Consider the following 18039-nt stretch of genomic DNA (forward strand, 5'->3'; position numbering starts at 1 on the left):
TTTAGAATCTCCAGTACAGCAGTAAATACAAGCGGAAATAGTGGATATACCTTTGTTATATTCCCAATCTCAAAAGAAAATCTTTTGACAATGAATCATTTATTCAATTCTGATTTCTTCTTTGACCTGTGGTTAGTTTGGGAATACATTTCCTAATCTCCAGAAATGAGGATTTTAAGAGAAGCTTTTAATTATATACTTCTAGCTCAATTGCTTTTTTTGTCAGATAACATAGTCTATATGATTCAATTCCTTTGATATTTGTTACAAGTTTGTTTATAGTCCATTACATGGTCAGTTTGGGTAATATTCTATATTGAACATTGAATGTGAATGTTCTATATTGGCATTGAATGTGAACGCTGTAGGTGTAGGCTGCAGTGTCTTATTAACCTATTAATGTCCATTTGTTGATTATGTTGTTCAAATCTTTTTTATTCTTACTGGTTTGTGTGTTCTTTTTCTGTGAGTTATAGAGAGAAATGTATTAAATTTTCACTATGATTGTAGATTTGTCCATCTTTATCTGTAGTTCTTTTAATGTTTGCTTTATATTTTTTGAGGTCATGCTATTAGATACAGATTTAGAATTGTTAACATAATCTTGAAGAATAATTAAACCAATTCTAATTTTAACATAAACTTATTTAATTCTAGCAATCATTTTTTGCCTTAAAGTCTATTGTCTTTTATTTTTGGTAATAAATGGCAAACGCCTTCCTACTTTTTTTATTGCCAATCTTCTTTATGTTTTAACTGTGTCTTTCCTAAAAAACATGTAGCTTCTGTTTCATGCTTTGGTTTATACTTTTATGTAGTTTTACAATCTTAGACTTAACTGTACCATTTAGTCCATTTACATATACTGTAATTACTGATGTGATATGTGCGTTCAGTTGCTCAGTTGTGTCCAACCCTTTGTGACCCTCTTGACTGTAGCCCATGAGGCTTTTCTGTCCATGGAATTTTCTAGGCAAGAATACTGGAGTGGGTTGCCACTTTCTACTCCAGGGGATCTTCCCAACCCAGGGATCGAACCTGCATCTCTTGTGTCTCCTGTATTGTCACGTGGATTCTTTACCACTAGTGCCACCTGGGAAATCCCAGTTACTGATATATTTGGGTTTGAATTTATTATTAGCATTGTGAAAATGAAAAGCCAGTATTCGCTTTGAGAGTTTGTATTTTTGATGGTCAATTTAAGTTATTAGTGGGAAAACCAATCCAAAATTACTCTCTATGAATGAAAAAATACGTGTTTTCTTTTTTGCCTTTGCAACATCAGCACAGAACTTACATAGATAAGACAATAAATACTTATTGATAAATTGACAAATGTGAGGTCTATAATTTTGGATATTTCTGAGACTACTAACTATGGTTTGACAAGAACATGAATTTTATTAATTAGATGGGTTTCTGGGAGAGGAAATGGCTATATTTATGAGAGTACAATTACAATGGAAAACGGATATTTTTGACTGTTTCCCAGGGGATAAGAAACTTAAGGCGACTTAACTGAGCTATATGAAGTATAATTTAAAAAATACAAAGTAAACTTCTTTATTTTTACTTATAAAATAATTTAAGGAATGGATTCAAGCCCTAAGGTATGTGTGAACACACACACACACACACGCGCGCGCGCGCAATCCAAACCAACAACAATCACTTAACTGGATAACAGAAATATGTTACTACCTCACGTTTTTGTGCCATGACTTCAATTAAAGAAAAGTCAGAAGACAAAGAAATGTTGTTTTCAGTGCAAAGATTCTGCCACTTTTCCACAATCAATTGGCGAAACTCTGCTGTTAACACTCCACTGTAGACAATGCATGCTGCTGAAATTAGTATGTCACCCAAAATTCCTTCCAACTTGTTGTCTATTTGATCAATTGTTTCTTGCCATCGAGTCTAAACGTTCAAGTAAAAAGTTATTGATATTTAATATGAAATATTCTATTGTAAGACATTTTAGACAGTAATAGTCTCCAGGTTGGATCTATTATTGCTGTTAGTATCTATTCTTATGCCATAGTTGCATTAAAATTAATAATTTGTTTTTGTTGTCCAGCCAACTAAGCTGTATCTGACTCTTTGAGACACCGTGGACTATGGCCCACCAGGCTTCTCTGTCCACGGGATATTTCCAGGCAAGAATACTGGAATGGATTACCATTTTCTTCTCCAAAAATTAATAATGGATCATATGAAAAAACAAACTGCTTTTTGAGGAGAACATGAGTCCTATTCTTGGATTTGTGACTCTCATATTTGCTAAGACTTATAGCTATTTCAAATACTTTGTGTAATAAAGTAGGATAATTTTAAAAATAATGATTCATTATAATGTATTATTCATAACACTGTACAGGAGACAGGGAGCAAGACCATCCCCAAGAAAAAGAAATGCAAAAAAGCAAAATGGCTGTCTGAGGAGGCCTTACGAATAGCTGTGAAAAGAAGAGAAGCAAAAAGCAAAGCAGACAAGGAAAGATATATCAATTTGAATGCAGAGTTCCAAAGACTAGCAAGGACAGATAAGAAAGGCTTCCTCAGTGATCAGTGCAAAGAAATAGAGGAAAACAACAGAATGGGAAAGACTAGAGATCTCTTCAAGAAGACTAGAGATACCAAACGAACATTTCATGCAAAGATGGGCTCAATAAAGGACAGAAATGGAATGGACCTAACAGAAGCAGAAGATATTAAGATGAGGAAGAGATGGCAAGAATACACAGGAGTGTAAAAAAAAGATCTTTATGAACCAGATAATCATGATGGTGTGATCACTCAGCTAGAGCCAGCCATCCTGGAATGTGAAGTCAAGTGGGCCTTGGGAAGCTTCACTACAAACAAAGCTAATGGAGGTGATGGAAAGTTGAGCTATTTCAAATCATAAAAAGATGTTGCTGTGAAAGTGCTGCACTCAATATGCCAGCAAATTTGGAAAACTCAGCAGTGGCCACAGGACTGGGAAAGGTCAGTTTTCATTCCAATCCCAAAGAGAGGCAATGTCAGAGAAAGGTCAGACTACCACACAATTGCACTTGTCTCATACGCTAGTAAAGTAATGCTCAAAATTCTCCAAGCCAGGCTTCAGCAATACGTGAACCGTGAACTTCCAGATGTTCAAGCTGGGTCTAGAAAAGGCAGAGGAACCAGAGATCAAATTGCCAATATCCACTGGATCATCAAAAAAGCAAGAGAGTTCCAGAAAAACATCTATTTCTGCTTTATTGACTATGCCAAAGCCTTTATATAAATTCTGAAAGAGATGGGAATACCAGACCAACTGACCTGCCTCTTGAGAAACCTACATGCAGGTCAGGAAGCAACAGTTAGAACTTGATGTAGAACAACAGACTGGTTCCAAATAGGAAAAGGAGGACATCAAGGCTGTATATTGTCACCCTGCTTATTTAACTTATATGTAGAGTACATCATGAGGAATGCTGGGCTGGAAGAAGCACAAGCTGGAATCAAGATTGCAGGGAGAAATATCAATAACCTCAGATGTGCATATGACAGCACCCTTATGGCAGAAAGTGAAGAAGAACTAAAGAGCCTCTTGATGAAAGTGAAAGAGGAGAGTTAAAAAGTGGGCTTAAAGTTCAACAATCAGAAAACAAAGATCATCACATCTGGTCCCATCACTTCATGGCAAATAGATGGAGAAACTGTGGCTGACTATTTTTTGGGGCCACAGAATCTCTGCAGATGGTGATTGCAGCCATGATATTAAAAGACACTTACTTCTTGGGAGAAAAGTTATGACCAACCTAGACAGCATATTAAAAGCAGAGATGTTACTTTGCCAACAAAGGTCTGTCTAGTCAAGGCTAATGTTTTTCCAGTGGTCATGTATGGATGTGAGAGTTGGACTATAAAGAAAGCTGAGCACTGAAGAATTGATGCTTTTGAACTGTGGTGAAGACTCTTGAGAGTCCCTTGCACTGCAAGGAGATCCAACAAGTTCATCCTAAAGAAAATCAGTCCTGAATATTCATTGGAAGGACTGATGATGAAGCTGAAACTCCAATAGTTTGGCCACCTGATGTGAAGAACTAACTCATTTGAAAAGACCCTGATGCTGGGAAAGATTGAGGGCAGGAGGAGAAGGGGACAACAGAAGATGAGAAGGTTGGATGGCATCAGCAACTCAATGGACGTGAGTTTGTGTAAACTCCAGGAGTTAGTGATGGACAGGGAAGCCTGGCATGCTGTAGTCCATGGGGTGTCACAAAGAGTTGGATACGACTGAGTGACTGAACTGAACTGAACTGATAATGTGTTATTAATGGTGTTAAATTATGGCAATAAGGACCAGTACTTTTGAATCCTTACTTATCTGACTGACATTTTTTTGGAAAATCTCATGAGAGGCTTTCAATATTCTGTTAAGTAAAATCCCATTGACTTTAAGATCAAGACATTAAAGCTTAGAAAAGTTAAGCAAGTTCACAAAGCTTCTGAAGAATGCAGCAAGGCTCTGAACCCATATTCTTTGGCTATATACCCTCCTTCTACAACTGTGTATGTGCTTGACTGATCAAGAATAAAGCATGTTAAGTGAGAACCACATCATCTGGAAGCTTAAGATCTGAGATAAGCTGTTCTACTTCCTCTCAACATGTTCTTGATTCACAAGGATATCAGTCATTTTCCTCTGTGATGTCCCTCTGGTTGGTCTCATTTCATAACCTCTTTCTCCCTGCCCTTTAGGAGTCTTCTGCGATATATATTTATCTAAGCAACTAAACTAAATTAAAATTATCTTGAGACTTTTGTAAGATTTTTTGAGATAGCTGAGTAATGACTTAAACCAAGATGCTAGTAACCTGACTAAGGATTCAAATATAGAGAAAGCAGATGAATTAGGAGAGAAATAAAAAGATGAGATAAAAGAGGTCAGAAGACAGAAAAAATAAAATTTTCTTTTTCCTGTCTAAAGAGATACCCTTCATTTCAGCCCCACCCATGTTTCTACATTCAGTTGGGGTTATTTCTCTGCTAGAAAAGGAAAACTCATGCCATACTCATAGGCAGATTTATTATTTTAGGCCTCATCAGACAAAGCGTGCTGATGTTTTAGGCACAAACTTTTGATCATTTTACTGTTACCCCTGTTTTAAGACTATTTAATCAAGATTCTTTTATTTTTGTCTCAATAGAATTGCCTGTCTGTGTATGTGCTCAGTCGTGTCTGACTCTTTGTGACCTCATAGACTGTAGCCTGCCAGGTTCCTCTGTCAATGGGATTTTTTCAGGCAAGAACACTGGAGTGTGTTGCTATTTCCTCCTCCAGGGGATCTTCCCAACCCAAGGATTGAGCCTGGGTCTCTTGTGTCCCCTGCGTTTGCAGGTGAATTCTTTACTCCTGCGCCATCTGGTATCCTTTACTCCCATGCCACCTGCTGTTATAGAACTGTCTACTGATCTTAAAAGGGAAACTGATAGTAAAATAGTTTTAAGCAGTATGATATAGCCTTCAGTGAAAGCAGCATCTTGGGTTTGTCAAGACTAGTAGAAATTAATGAAGGAGATATAAAACCAAGGGAAGTCCTGCCTTCTCATCTTCCAAGGCAGTTAGTAAGATAGATGCACACTGTAAGCGCTTGGTGGCCAGTTTTCTTCGATGTGCTAATAGTTCTTTTTCAGCAACAATCTCTTTGTAGGCCTCTTGCAAAAACTGAAGATGTTCTTCAACCTGAAAGACAATGAATTCAGTATTGAGACAAATTCTTACTCTCATTTGCCTTAAGAGTTTATCTGTCATTTATGCAAACATGGTGTGTAACCACTTCATTTCACATCCTGGAAAATCTTCCTGGAAAGATAGATATATTATCAATGAAAATGTACATTGTGGTAATTAAATGAATCAATCCTTGATGCTGAACTTTTTTAAAAAACTGCCATCTTCCTTGATAAGCTTTCTTACAATCTTGGTATCTGAAGATTCATTTCTGATTTATTTTTCACACAGAAAATTTTGTATCACATCTAGTTTTCTTCTTTTAAGGAACCGATTGAACATTTTTTCATGCCAGATACTCTGATGCCTAGAAACTAATGAGTTTTTGAAGTTGGACTGGTGGGATGAAGCAACTATTAAATTATCCCTAGGCTGTAAGTAGTGGCTTCCTTGATGGCTCAGATGGTAAAGAATCTGCCTGCAATGCAGGAGACCAGGGTTTGATGCCTCGGTTGAGAAGATCCCTTGGAGGAGGGCATGGCAACCCACTCTAGTGGGTTGCCTGGAGAATCTTGCCTGGAGAATCACATGGACAGAGGAGCCTAGAGAGCTACAGTCCATGGGGTTGCAAAGAGCTGGACATGACTGAGCAACTAAGCACAGGCTGTTAAGTAGAAAACATATTTTCATGATTAGTTGATGAAACTGTTTTCTTAAATTACCACTTATCTTGATTATCCTTGCTCAAAGACATTTGGTGAATTCTTATAGAAAAGATTGCCTAAGGAGAGAGTCCAGTGTTTCAACCCTGCCAACAACCTAATTACCCACAACCTAATCCCAATATTCCTTCCCAAATTCATCTCCTTTTCAATATTACAGTACAACCAGATTGGCTTATTCCATATTTTCTAAACATTTCCTAAATTTTCTTGCCTCTGGGATTTGTCTCATATTCTTCCCTTGTGCCTGGACTCCTCCCTTAAATGGATGTAAATCCTAGGCATTCTTTAAAATTCTTATCAACTTCCAGCTGTCATAAAGTCTTAGCTTGACAAGTCCACACGGATCTACACTGGTTACAAAAGTCATTTTTTGAAGGAACTATACATTGGCAGATATTATCTCTTGGGCTGTGGTCTTATAGTCTTATTATTCTTTTTTCATGTCCTCAAAATCTCTGAAGACAGGGTTTAGTGTGAAGACTTCAATATGATATGTACATGTAATTGTATATACAAACTTGTGCCTATTGAATACGGTTAGTGATCTGTAATTTCTCCTCTGATTTCTAAGATGTTATCCTGGTGAAAATACCTAATTTTCACAAAAATATGCACATTAGTGACTTTTGGCATGCTTATTCTAATGATTTATTACTTAGTCCTGTTACACCCATAATAATTATTCAGTTGTTTGTTCATATATTATGTTGCTTTGTTTTCTTGCTTATACTTTCTGTTTAGATTACTCAGAAAACTCTTTCTTTGTTACTTATGATCTAGTGAGTTTTTTAAAGTGTCAGTTAGTCAGTTCAGTCAGTCAGTCGTGTCCGACTCTGTGACCCCATGAATCGCAGCATGCCAGGCCTCCCTGCCCATCAGCAACTCCCGGAGTTTACTCAAACTCCTGTCAATCACGTCAGTGATGCCATCCAGCCATCTCATCCTCTGTCGTCCCCTTCTCCTCCTGCCCCCAATCCCTCCCAGCATCAGGGTCTTTTCCAATGAATCAACTCTTCGCATCAGGTGGCCAAAGTATTGAGTCTCAGCTTCAACATCAGTCCTTCCAATGAACACCCAGGACTGATCTCCTTTAGGATGGACTGGTTGGATCTCTTTGCAATTTAAGGGACTGTCAAGAGTCTTCTCCAATACCACAGTTCAAAAGCATCAATTCTTCGGCGCTCAGCTTTCTTTATAGTTCAACTCTCACATCCATACATGACCACTGGAAAAACCATAGCCTTGACTAGACGGAGGGCTTGTCAATTCAATTAAACATGTGAAATTTCTACTGTATGACAGATAGTCACTGTGTGCCTCAAGGTAACACAGTGAAATATAATAGGTTCTGATATTATTTCTTTTTCCCAAAGTTTCAGAGATTTTTCAGAATTTTTTTTTTAATACTAGGACCCAAGTGAACAAAAAACCTGTTTATAAAATGGGAGACAGTGCGTGGTTGAGTAAGCATAAAATCTCAACAAAGAGTTTAAAACCAATGGAGTTAACTATTACACTCAATTTTAAAATATTAAGTGTAAAAATGGGGCTTCCCAGGTGGTGCTAGTGGTAAAGAATCCACCTGCCAATGCAGGAGATGGGAGACTCAGGTTCAGTCCCTGGGTTGGGAAGATCCCCTGGAGTAGGAAGTGGCAACCACTCCAGTATTCTTGCCTGGAGAATCCCGTGGACAGAGAAGCCTGGTGGTGTACAGTCCATGGGGCCACAAAGAGTCAGACACAACTGAGCAACTGAGCACACAAATGTAAAAATATACATTTAAAATATACTTGTTTGCATTTAATGAGTTAAAATATTAGAAACTTCTCATGAAGCCTGTAGTCCTGGAAGGGGATGTGGAGTATTAGTGAATAAAATTCTGACAAGAATTTGCAGTTTATCTTTCTGTCTTATACCATGCAATAATAATAAAAACAAGTGAACAATACTGTAAACAAACATTTGTTGGATAGATGAGTGAAAATACTAAGACACACACACAAAATCATGAACATCAGGAAAACTGAGTAAATATCAAAATTGAAAATACCAAGCATAAGTACAATAAAACTACACAGCAACATAAAATAAATTCAGTTCAAATTTGTTGCTAATTTCCCTTAAAAATGTCCAATACTTTTTATATCTCTTAAGCTTGCAAGAAATACCTATGGGACCAGGTAGGTAATATAAATCCTTGAAGTGAATACAGGGGTTTATGGTGGCCAAGTAAGAATGCTAGCTCAGGCTGTCAGATTTCCTGAATTTTCAAGAAAATGTAGGTTTTAAATGAAAATTTCAGATTAAAATGTTGGTAACTACATCAAAATGTAGGAAAAGACTTACATAGTCCAAATAAAGATGTCAATGGGCAGAATGTGCCTATTAGATTGCCGTCTCTGAAGTATATTGCCTTACCCATTCTCAAAAGGTATGTGAGCTATATGAGACGGATTAATGATCTCAATTCTAATTTTAGTTTTCATTATGATACTCTTAGTTAATTTAAAATTGAGACATCAAAGGAATGTGCTTGTGCTTAGTCGCTAAGTCGTGTCTGACTTCTTTACAACCCCATGGACTGTAGCCCATCAGGCTCTTCTTCTGTCCATGGGATTTTTCAGGCAAGAATACTGAAGTGTGTTGCCATTTCCTTCTCCAAGGGATCTTCCCCACCCAGGGATCAAACCCATGTCTCTCAAGTCTCCTGCACTGGTGGGCAGATTCTTTACCACTGAGCCACCTGGGAAGCCCATTAAAATAATAACCATGATTTTACACAGCAACAAAGTAATTAATAGAAACAGGCTAAACAGGAAGCAACCCAGATGCCCATCAGCAGACGAATGGATGAGGAAGCTGTGGTACATATACACCATGGAATATTACTCAGCCATTAAAAAGAATTCATTTGAATCAGTTCTAATGAGATGGATGAAACTGGAGCCCATTATACAGAGCGAAGTAAGCCAGAAATATAAAGACCATTACAGTATACTAACACATATATATGGACTTTAGAAAGATGGTAACGATAACCCTATATGCAAAACAGAAAAAGAGACTCAGATGTATAGAACAGACTTGTGGACTCTGGGAGAAGGCGAGGGTGGGATATTTCAAGAGAACAGCATTGAAACATGTATATTATCTAGGGTGAAACAGATCACCAGCCCAGGTTGGGTGCATGAGCCAAGTGCTCGGGCCTGGTGCACTGGGAAGACCCAGAGGGATCGGGTGGAGAGGGAGGTGGGAGGGGGGACCGGGATGGGGAATACATGTAAATCCATGGCTAATTCATTTCAATGTATGACAAAAACTACTGTAATGATGTAAAGTAATTAGCCTCCAACTAATAAAAATAAATGGAAAAAAAAATAAAAAACATAGATTGATATTAAGTCTTCAGTAAACTGAAGTTATAAAGATGTCCTGGAACAAATGGTGAATTAATATATTAGTGATGTAACATTAGTTAACATTACTGAGTGTGTTATTAGGTGTCAGGCACTAAGATCTGTACATTAGTATTTATGTGTGTGTGTGCTCAGTTGATCAGTTGTGTCTAAATCTTTGTGATGCCATGGACTGTAGCCCACCAGGCTCTGCTGTCCATGGGATTTTCCAGGCAAGAATACTGGAGTGGGTTGCCATTTCCTACTCCAGGGGATCATCCTAACTCAGAGGTCCAGCCAGCATCTCTTGCACTGGCAGGTGGATTCTTTACTACTGTACCACCTGGGGAAGCAAGGAGAGATAAGAAGGCCTTCTTAAAGGAACAATGAAAACAAATAAAGGAAAACAATAGAATGGGAAAGACTAGAGGTCTCATCAAAAAAATTAGAACTATCAAGGGAATATTTCATGCATGGATGAACAAGATAAAGGACAGAAATGTTAAGAACCTAACAGAAGCAGAGGAGATTAAGAAAAAGTGGCAAAATACACAGAACTATACAAAAAAGGTCTTAATGATCTAGATAACCATGATGGTGTGGTCACTCACCTAGAGTTGGACATCCTGGAGTGTGAGGTCAAGTAGGCTTTAGCAAGCATTACTATAAACAAAGCTAGTGGAGGTGATGGAATTCCAGCTGAGCTATTTCAAATCCTAAAAGATGATGCTGTTAAAGTGCTTCACTCAATGTGCCAGCAAATTTGGAAAACTCAGCAGTGGCCACAGGACTGGAAAAGGTCAGTTTTCATTCCAGTCCCAAAGAAGGGCAATGCTAAAGAATGTTCAAACTACTATACAACTGTGCTCATTTCACATGCTAAAAAGGTTATGCTCAAAATCCTTTAAGCTAGGGTTCAACAGTGCATGAATCAAGAACTTTCAGATGTATAACCTGGGTCTAGAGAAGGCAGAGGAACCAGAGATCAAATTGCCAACACCCATTGGATTATGGAGAAAGCAAAGGAATTTCAGAAAGACATGTACTTCTGCTTCATTGACAATGCTAAAGCCTTTGACTGTGTGGATCACAACAAATTGTGGAAAATTCTTAAAGAGATGGGAGTATTAGACCACCTTATCTGTCTCCTGAGAAACTTGTATGCAGGCCAAGAAGCAACAGTTAGAACCAGACAAAGAACAACTGACTTGTTCAAAATTGGGAAAGGAGTACTACAAGGCTGTATATTGTTACCTTGCTTATTTAACTTATATTCAGAACACATAATGTGAAATGCTGGGCTGCTGGATGAATCACAAGCTGGAATTAAGATTGCTGGGAGAAATACCAACAACCTCAGATATGCTAATGATAAAACTCTAATGGCAAGAAAGTGAAGAGGAACTAAAGAGCTTCTTGACGAGGATGAAAGAGGAGAGTGAAAAAGCTGGCTTAAAACTCAACATTCATTTAAATTCCTTCTTTTGTGAAATGTCTATTCACGCTTTGTGTCCATGTTCTAATTAGAGTGTTTATTTACTGTTGAATTTGAAAGTTTTTTTTATATATTGTAGTGAGGGGTCCTTTGTCAGATACGTGGTTTGGGAAACCTTTTTGAACCAGCTAGCAGCATGTCTTTTAGTACTTTTAACAAGATTGTTGGTAGAACAATTTAAATGAAAAGTAAGCACATGAAAAGACGTTCAGTATCATGAGGCATCAGGGAAATGCAAATTAAAACCAAATATGATATCACTACATATCTCCCAGAATAACTGAAATATAATACCAATAATAATAATAAAATATAATAAAAGCAAAAAAAAAAAAACCTCAACATTCAAAAAACTAAGATTGTGCAACTGGTCCCATCACTTCATGGCAAATAGAAGAGGACAAAGTGGAAACAGTGACAGATTTTATTTTCTTGGGTTCCAAAATCACTGCGGACATTGACTGCAGCCATGAAATTAAAAGACACTTTGCTCCTTGGAAGGTAAGTATGACAAACTTTATTTGACAAAGCTTATTAAAAACCAGAGCTATCACTTTGCTGACCAAGGTGTGTATAGTCAATACTATGGTTTTTCTAGTAGTCATGTACAGATGTGATAGTTGGACCATAAAGAAGGCTGAGTGCCAAAGAATTGATGCTTTGGAATTGCAGTGTTGGAGAAGACTCTTGAGAGTCCCTTGGACTGCAAGGAGATCAAACCAGTCAATCCTAAAGGAAATAAACCTTGGATATTCATTGGAAGGACTGATGCTGAAGCTGAAGCTCCAATACTTTGCCTACTTGACATGAAGAGCTGACTCACTGGAAAAGACCCTGATTGTGGGGGAAGATAGGAAGCAAAAGGAGAAGGAGGTGGCAGAAAATGAGATGGTTAGATAGCATCAACAACTCAATGGATATGAATTTGAGCAAACTCTGGGAGACAGTGAAAGACTGAGGAGGCCGCCATGTTGCAGTCCATGGGGTAGCAAAGAAACAGACACAGCTTAGTGACTAAACAACAACACCTGGAAAGCCCTATAGTATTTATAGTATTTAACTAATCACAATTAATCTTTTCACTACCTGTATTATTGTCTTTATTTTACATTAAACTGATAAAGTCTGTTGAGATAATGACTCTTTCCTGATGTTTTTCTCTAGTTCATAAAGACTTTGAGAGTGTAACAAGTAAAGCAATTTCTTACCAGCTGTAAACCTCTTTGTTTTTCATCCAACCTTTGTTGTGCAATTTTTAGGACATTTTGAGCTTCAGCCACTTGGATTTGCTTAGGGCCCAACAGCTTAAACAGAATGTCACAAAATTTAAGTGCTTAAATTCAAGTTCACCGTTAAAAATACCACTTAAGATTAAAAGACACATATGTCAACTCTTAAGCTTTCTTAGAATTAGTGTACAAAGGGAAATAGCTAGTTTAATATGGAGAAACATTAAAACAAATAAAACAATAGCATAGTTGTCATAAATTAAAGAACATGATAGGAGAATTTGATGTCTGAGAGTAAACATAATATGGTTGTTAAAGTGTTTTTCATTAAGCATTCTTTCCACAGAAGTTCATTTGAGCATTAAATGCTTTTCTGGGACAATGACGTATCACTTACAAACTGTTATAGGTATTTAGGAGGAAAAAGCATACCTTCTGTGCTTCATGGTAGTTATTCAAAGCTATAACCCACTGGCACATAGAGCAACAAGCAACAGAAACTAGAGCAATCTTGTTTGGGTTGAAATCAGGTAAGACTAAAATCTTCTTCAGTTTTATGAAAGTCTAGAGAGAACAGTTCATGTATTATATGAGAAATATTGATCTGAAGTTTTCCTCAATCTACACTAGAAAGAAATTTTGTTTCAATAAAAATACTAAAGTATTCTTCAAAAGTAGAATGTAAGACATGCCTCGATAGAAACTGGCTATAGTATCACTAATTTTTTAAAGAAGAGGGGAAAAGCCTCTACTGTTGCTGTTATTGTTACAGTAGCTATATTATAGTTTTTTTTCCTAAGAACTCCATTTTAAAATGAAAATAAAACAAGTTACCTTTCTCTGGTTTTTTGGAATGTGGTGTATAAGTAGGTCTGAAGTCTTCTTCTTGTGTACCTTATATGTGGTCACCTGGAAAACCACACTCAATTTCTGTTCCATAAGAAGCATTTGGCAGGGCACAGTCCTATAGAAAGGTCTCTCTGGTCAATGATGGTGGTGTGGCCTGGTGCATGCTGGGGCTCACTGAGGACATTGTTCTATAGCTTAGTTAGACCTGTCACAGGTCTATGGATCCACCTCATCTAAATGGTACAACCTAGTTTAGAGTTAGTGATATAGTATTTCTCCTATACTTTGGGGAGAAATAATCAGAAGGAAATCTTTCTCAGACTGATACTCCTTGTTCCATCCTTTCTAACCAGGCATTTCCTTTCTTGCCTGGAAGGACAGGACCATTTTGCTGAATAATTCAGATGGAATGTGGTCCATTCTCAATGATTACTTGTGTTCTTCTTATTATTTAAAATGCTGTTAGGCTTTTAATCATTTCTTTAGATAAGCTATACCTTTTTTTTCTATAGATAAGCTATAAGTATACCTCAAAAGTATAACAGTATATAAGTATCTATTTAAGCATAACCATAGGGAATTGTTTTTGCTAAGAATGTTTCAGAGTGAAGAGTTATTGCATTAATTCATGAGTGGTATGGGTAGCAACACATATTCTGCTAAAAAAATTCACCTTGTTCAGGTACTACTCTATACTTCCTAATAGCACAGATTATTATTTTAACTAACTAACTGTGTTGTTAGCTATTTAATGTCTGTTTTCCCTGTTACAATGTAAGCTTCATAACATCAATAAGTTGGTCTTATAAACTATTGTAATGTCTCACAATGTCTCTTACATGGAAAATAATCCATAAATATTTATTGAATTAATTAATGAGCATTCACCCCTTCAGCTGTGACAGTGCCATTCATATGTATATAAACCTTTCAGTTTGTCCCTGAACTTAGCTCTCAGCTTGGCTCCTATGTAATGTCCCTGTTCAGATATTACTCCAGCATCTACACATCCAAAGCTACTTCTATAGTTTTAGGTAATATTGTTGCAGCAGCAATCACCAAGTAGTACCAAAATCTGTATTAGTTTCCTGTGGCCATTGTAACAAATTACCACAAACTGGGTGACTTAAAACAACAACAATTTATTCTCTCACAGTTCTGGAGACTGGAAATTTGAAATCAAGGTATAGATGGAGTACTGCTCTGGGTAAGGGCTCTACATGGTCTCCCACTCTACTGGTGCCCTGAATTCCACTGCTTGCTCAAGACTTTGGTCCTTCTCTCATCCTTCTTGCAGTCCTACCTTACTGTAGGACTACATTCTTCAGAATTACATCTGCTCCAGTGAAACCCTTTACTAGGTGTCCAGACTATCTTATTAAAATTTTTCTTCTGTGCTCTAATCTAACCATCATCTTCTCACACATAAATCAATATTTGTAAAGAACTCAGAACAGTGTTTGGTACATGTTGTTATATGAACATTTGTTACATGAATGAAAAAAAATCTCAGAGACCTGGTTCAAGGTAGTGACATAGGAGGATTCTGAACTGCCTCCCTCTCATGGCCACACTGAATCTACAGCTATACATGCATGCATGCTAAGCTGCTTCACTCACTTCAGTCGTTTCTGACTTTGGGCGACCCCATGGACAGCAGCCCACCAGGCTCCTCTGTCCACAGGATTCTCTAGGCAAGAATACTGGAGTGGGTTGCCATGCCCTCCTCCAGGAGATCTTCCTGATCTAGGGATGGAACATGTGTCTCTTCTGTCTCCTGCACTGGCACGTGGGTTCTTTACCACTAGTGCCACCTACACATAGGGAGCAATAATCTCTGGAAGAAAGCCAAAAACGACCCGAGTGACTCCTATACTTGGATGAAAGAGATAAGACCCCACACTGTATCAGGTAGGAGAGGCTGAGACACAACCTCGCCACAGTGTGGGGGTCTCACAGTTGGCACGGAACTCACAACCCTGAGCTTCTCCCTGAGAACTGAAGGGTATGAAACCCACATCTGACAACCCAACTTCAGGACCTGCACCTGAGAAAAAAATTCCACAATACATATAGCTTTAAAAGTCAACAGGGCTGTATCCATGAGACTCAAAAGGTTATAGCAATCTGAGAAGTATCCCTTAAAAGCTCCATGGGGACTCACCCATCCCAGGGCCCAACACAGAGGACTGACTGAAAGTGCCAAGGTTTCCAGCGAAAGAGGCTGTTTGCTTATGTCAAAACTTCAGTCTGAGGGGTAGGCTTCTAAATTTAACACAGCTCTTGGAATGACAAAAAGAAGAACAAATGAAGCACAAAGTTGATAGAAGGAAGGAAAGATCAGTGCAGAAATAAATGGTTACTAAATAATCAACAGGAAAAAACTCAAAAGGATTAAAATCTGTTTTTTTTTTAAAGATAAAAAAACTTGAAAAATCTGTAGCTAGACTAAGAAAAAGGAGAAAGAACACTCAAATCAGTCAAATCAGAAATGAAAATTGAGATGTTGCAACTGATACCACAGAAATATAAAAAATCATAACAGAGCACTGTGAAAAATCATATACCAGCAAACTGGATAACCTAAAAGAAATGGATAAATTCCTAGAAATAGTCAACCTATCAAGACTGAATTATGAAGAATCAGGAAATCTGAACAGTCTGGTTACTAGTAAAAAGATTAAAGAAAAAGTGAAAGTCGCTCAGTCATGTCTGACTTTTTGCGACCCCATGGACTATAGCCTGCCAGGCTCCTCTGTCCATGGAATTCCCCAGAATACTGGAGTAGGTTGCCCTCCTCCAGGGGACCTTCCCAACCCAGACACTGAACCCAGGTCTCCCACATTGCAAGTAAATTCTTTACCATCTGAGCCACGATCAATAAATAAAAACCTCCCAACAAGCAAAAGTCCGGCACCAGTTGGCTTCACTGGTGAATTCTACCAAACATATGTAGAGGAGCTGATACCAATCCTTCTGAAATTCTTCCAAAAGATAGAAGAAGAGGGAACACTTTCAAACTCATTTTTGTTTTTTTATCAGGCTAGCATTACCCTGATACTAAAACCAGACAGGATACTACAAGAAAAGAAAATTATCTCTGATGAACACAGACACAAAAATCCACAAAATATAAGCAAATTAATTCAACAATATATTAAAAGGATCATAAACCATAATCAAGCGGGGTTTATTCCAGGGATGGATTCAAGGATGGTTCAGCATCCACGAATCAATCAATGTGGTACATCATATTAACAAAATGAAGGGTAAAAATCATATGATCATCTCAATGGATGCAGAAGAAGCATTTGACAAAATTCAATTTTGATTTATGAGAAAGATGCTCAATAAATTGGCTTTAGAAGGAATATAGCTCAACATAATAAAGGTCATATGTGACAAAGCCATAGCTAACATAATACTCAATGAGGAAGAACTGAAATTTGTTTTTATAAGATGAGAAACAAACAAAAAAAATAAGATGAGAAACAAGATAAGGATGCTCACTCTTGCCACTTTTATTCAACACAGTGTTGGAAGTTCTAGCCATAGCGAGTAGGCAAAAAAAAAAAAGGCACCTAAATTGAAAAAGAAGACATAAAACTGTCACTATTTCCAGATGACATAATATTAAATGTAGAATACCTTAAAGCTTCTACCAAAAAAGTGCTAAAACTAACAAATTCCATAAAGTTGCAGTAGACAAAATTAGTATGTAAAATCAGTTACATTTCTATACACAAACAATAAACTCTCATAAAGAGAAATTTAGATCTTCTAATGTAGAAAATCCCATTTACAACGGCATCAAAAAGAATAAAATATCTAAAAATATATTTAACTAAAGAAGTGGAATATCTGATACTGAAAATTAAAGACATTGATGAAGGAAATCATAGCAGATACAATAAATGCAGAGATTGTTTGTGCTTATAGATTGAAAAAACATTGTTAAAATGCTCTTACTACCCAAAGCAAGCTACAGATTCAAAACAATAGTTACCAAAATTCCAATGGCATTTTTCACAGAAATAGAATAAACAATCCTAAAATTTGTATGGAACCATAAAAGACCCTGAACAGACAAAGGAACCTCGAGAAAAAACAAAGAGGGAGGCATCTTGATTTCTGTTTTCCACCTATATTACAGAACTGTGGTAAAGAAAACAATGTTGTATTGGCATAAAAACAGACACATAGATCAATGGAACAGAATAGAGAGCCCAGAAATGAACACAAGTGCATACGGTCTATTAATTTAAATAAGGGAGCCAAAAATATACAAAGGTGAAAGGACAGTCTCTTTAATAAGTGGTGTTGGGAAAACTGAACAGCTACATGCAAAAGAATGAAATTGAACCACTATCTTACATCATACAGAAATTAACTCAAAATTAATTAAAGACTTGAACATGAGACCCCAAATCATAAAACTCCTGGAAGAAAACACGGGCTGTAAGCTACTTGACATTGATCTTGGTGACGATTTTGGATTTGAAACCAAAAGCAAGGCAATAATAGCAAAAATAAGTAAGTGCGATTACCTCAAATTAGAAAGTTGCACGGCAAAAGAAACCATCAATGAAAAGGAAAAGCAATCTAGAAAATGGGAGAAAATATTTGCAAACCATCTATGTAATAA

General features: G+C 37.2%; 1 protein-coding gene across 1 annotated transcript in view; it reads right to left on the reverse strand.

The window, feature by feature from the left end:
• DNAH14 (dynein axonemal heavy chain 14) overlaps positions 1-18039 on the reverse strand; it is a 400834-nt gene that overhangs the window by 80085 nt on the left and 302710 nt on the right. The window contains exons 63-66 of the mRNA XM_070474451.1: positions 12978-13109; positions 12525-12620; positions 5573-5713; positions 1702-1917 (exon numbers count right to left, since the gene is read on the reverse strand). Of these exons, the coding sequence (XP_070330552.1) occupies positions 1702-1917; positions 5573-5713; positions 12525-12620; positions 12978-13109 (585 nt within the window). The remainder of the gene's footprint in view (positions 1-1701; positions 1918-5572; positions 5714-12524; positions 12621-12977; positions 13110-18039) is intronic.

This window comes from Odocoileus virginianus, chromosome 11 (genome assembly GCF_023699985.2).
Source record: "Odocoileus virginianus isolate 20LAN1187 ecotype Illinois chromosome 11, Ovbor_1.2, whole genome shotgun sequence".
NCBI classification, from domain to species: Eukaryota; Metazoa; Chordata; class Mammalia; order Artiodactyla; family Cervidae; genus Odocoileus; species Odocoileus virginianus.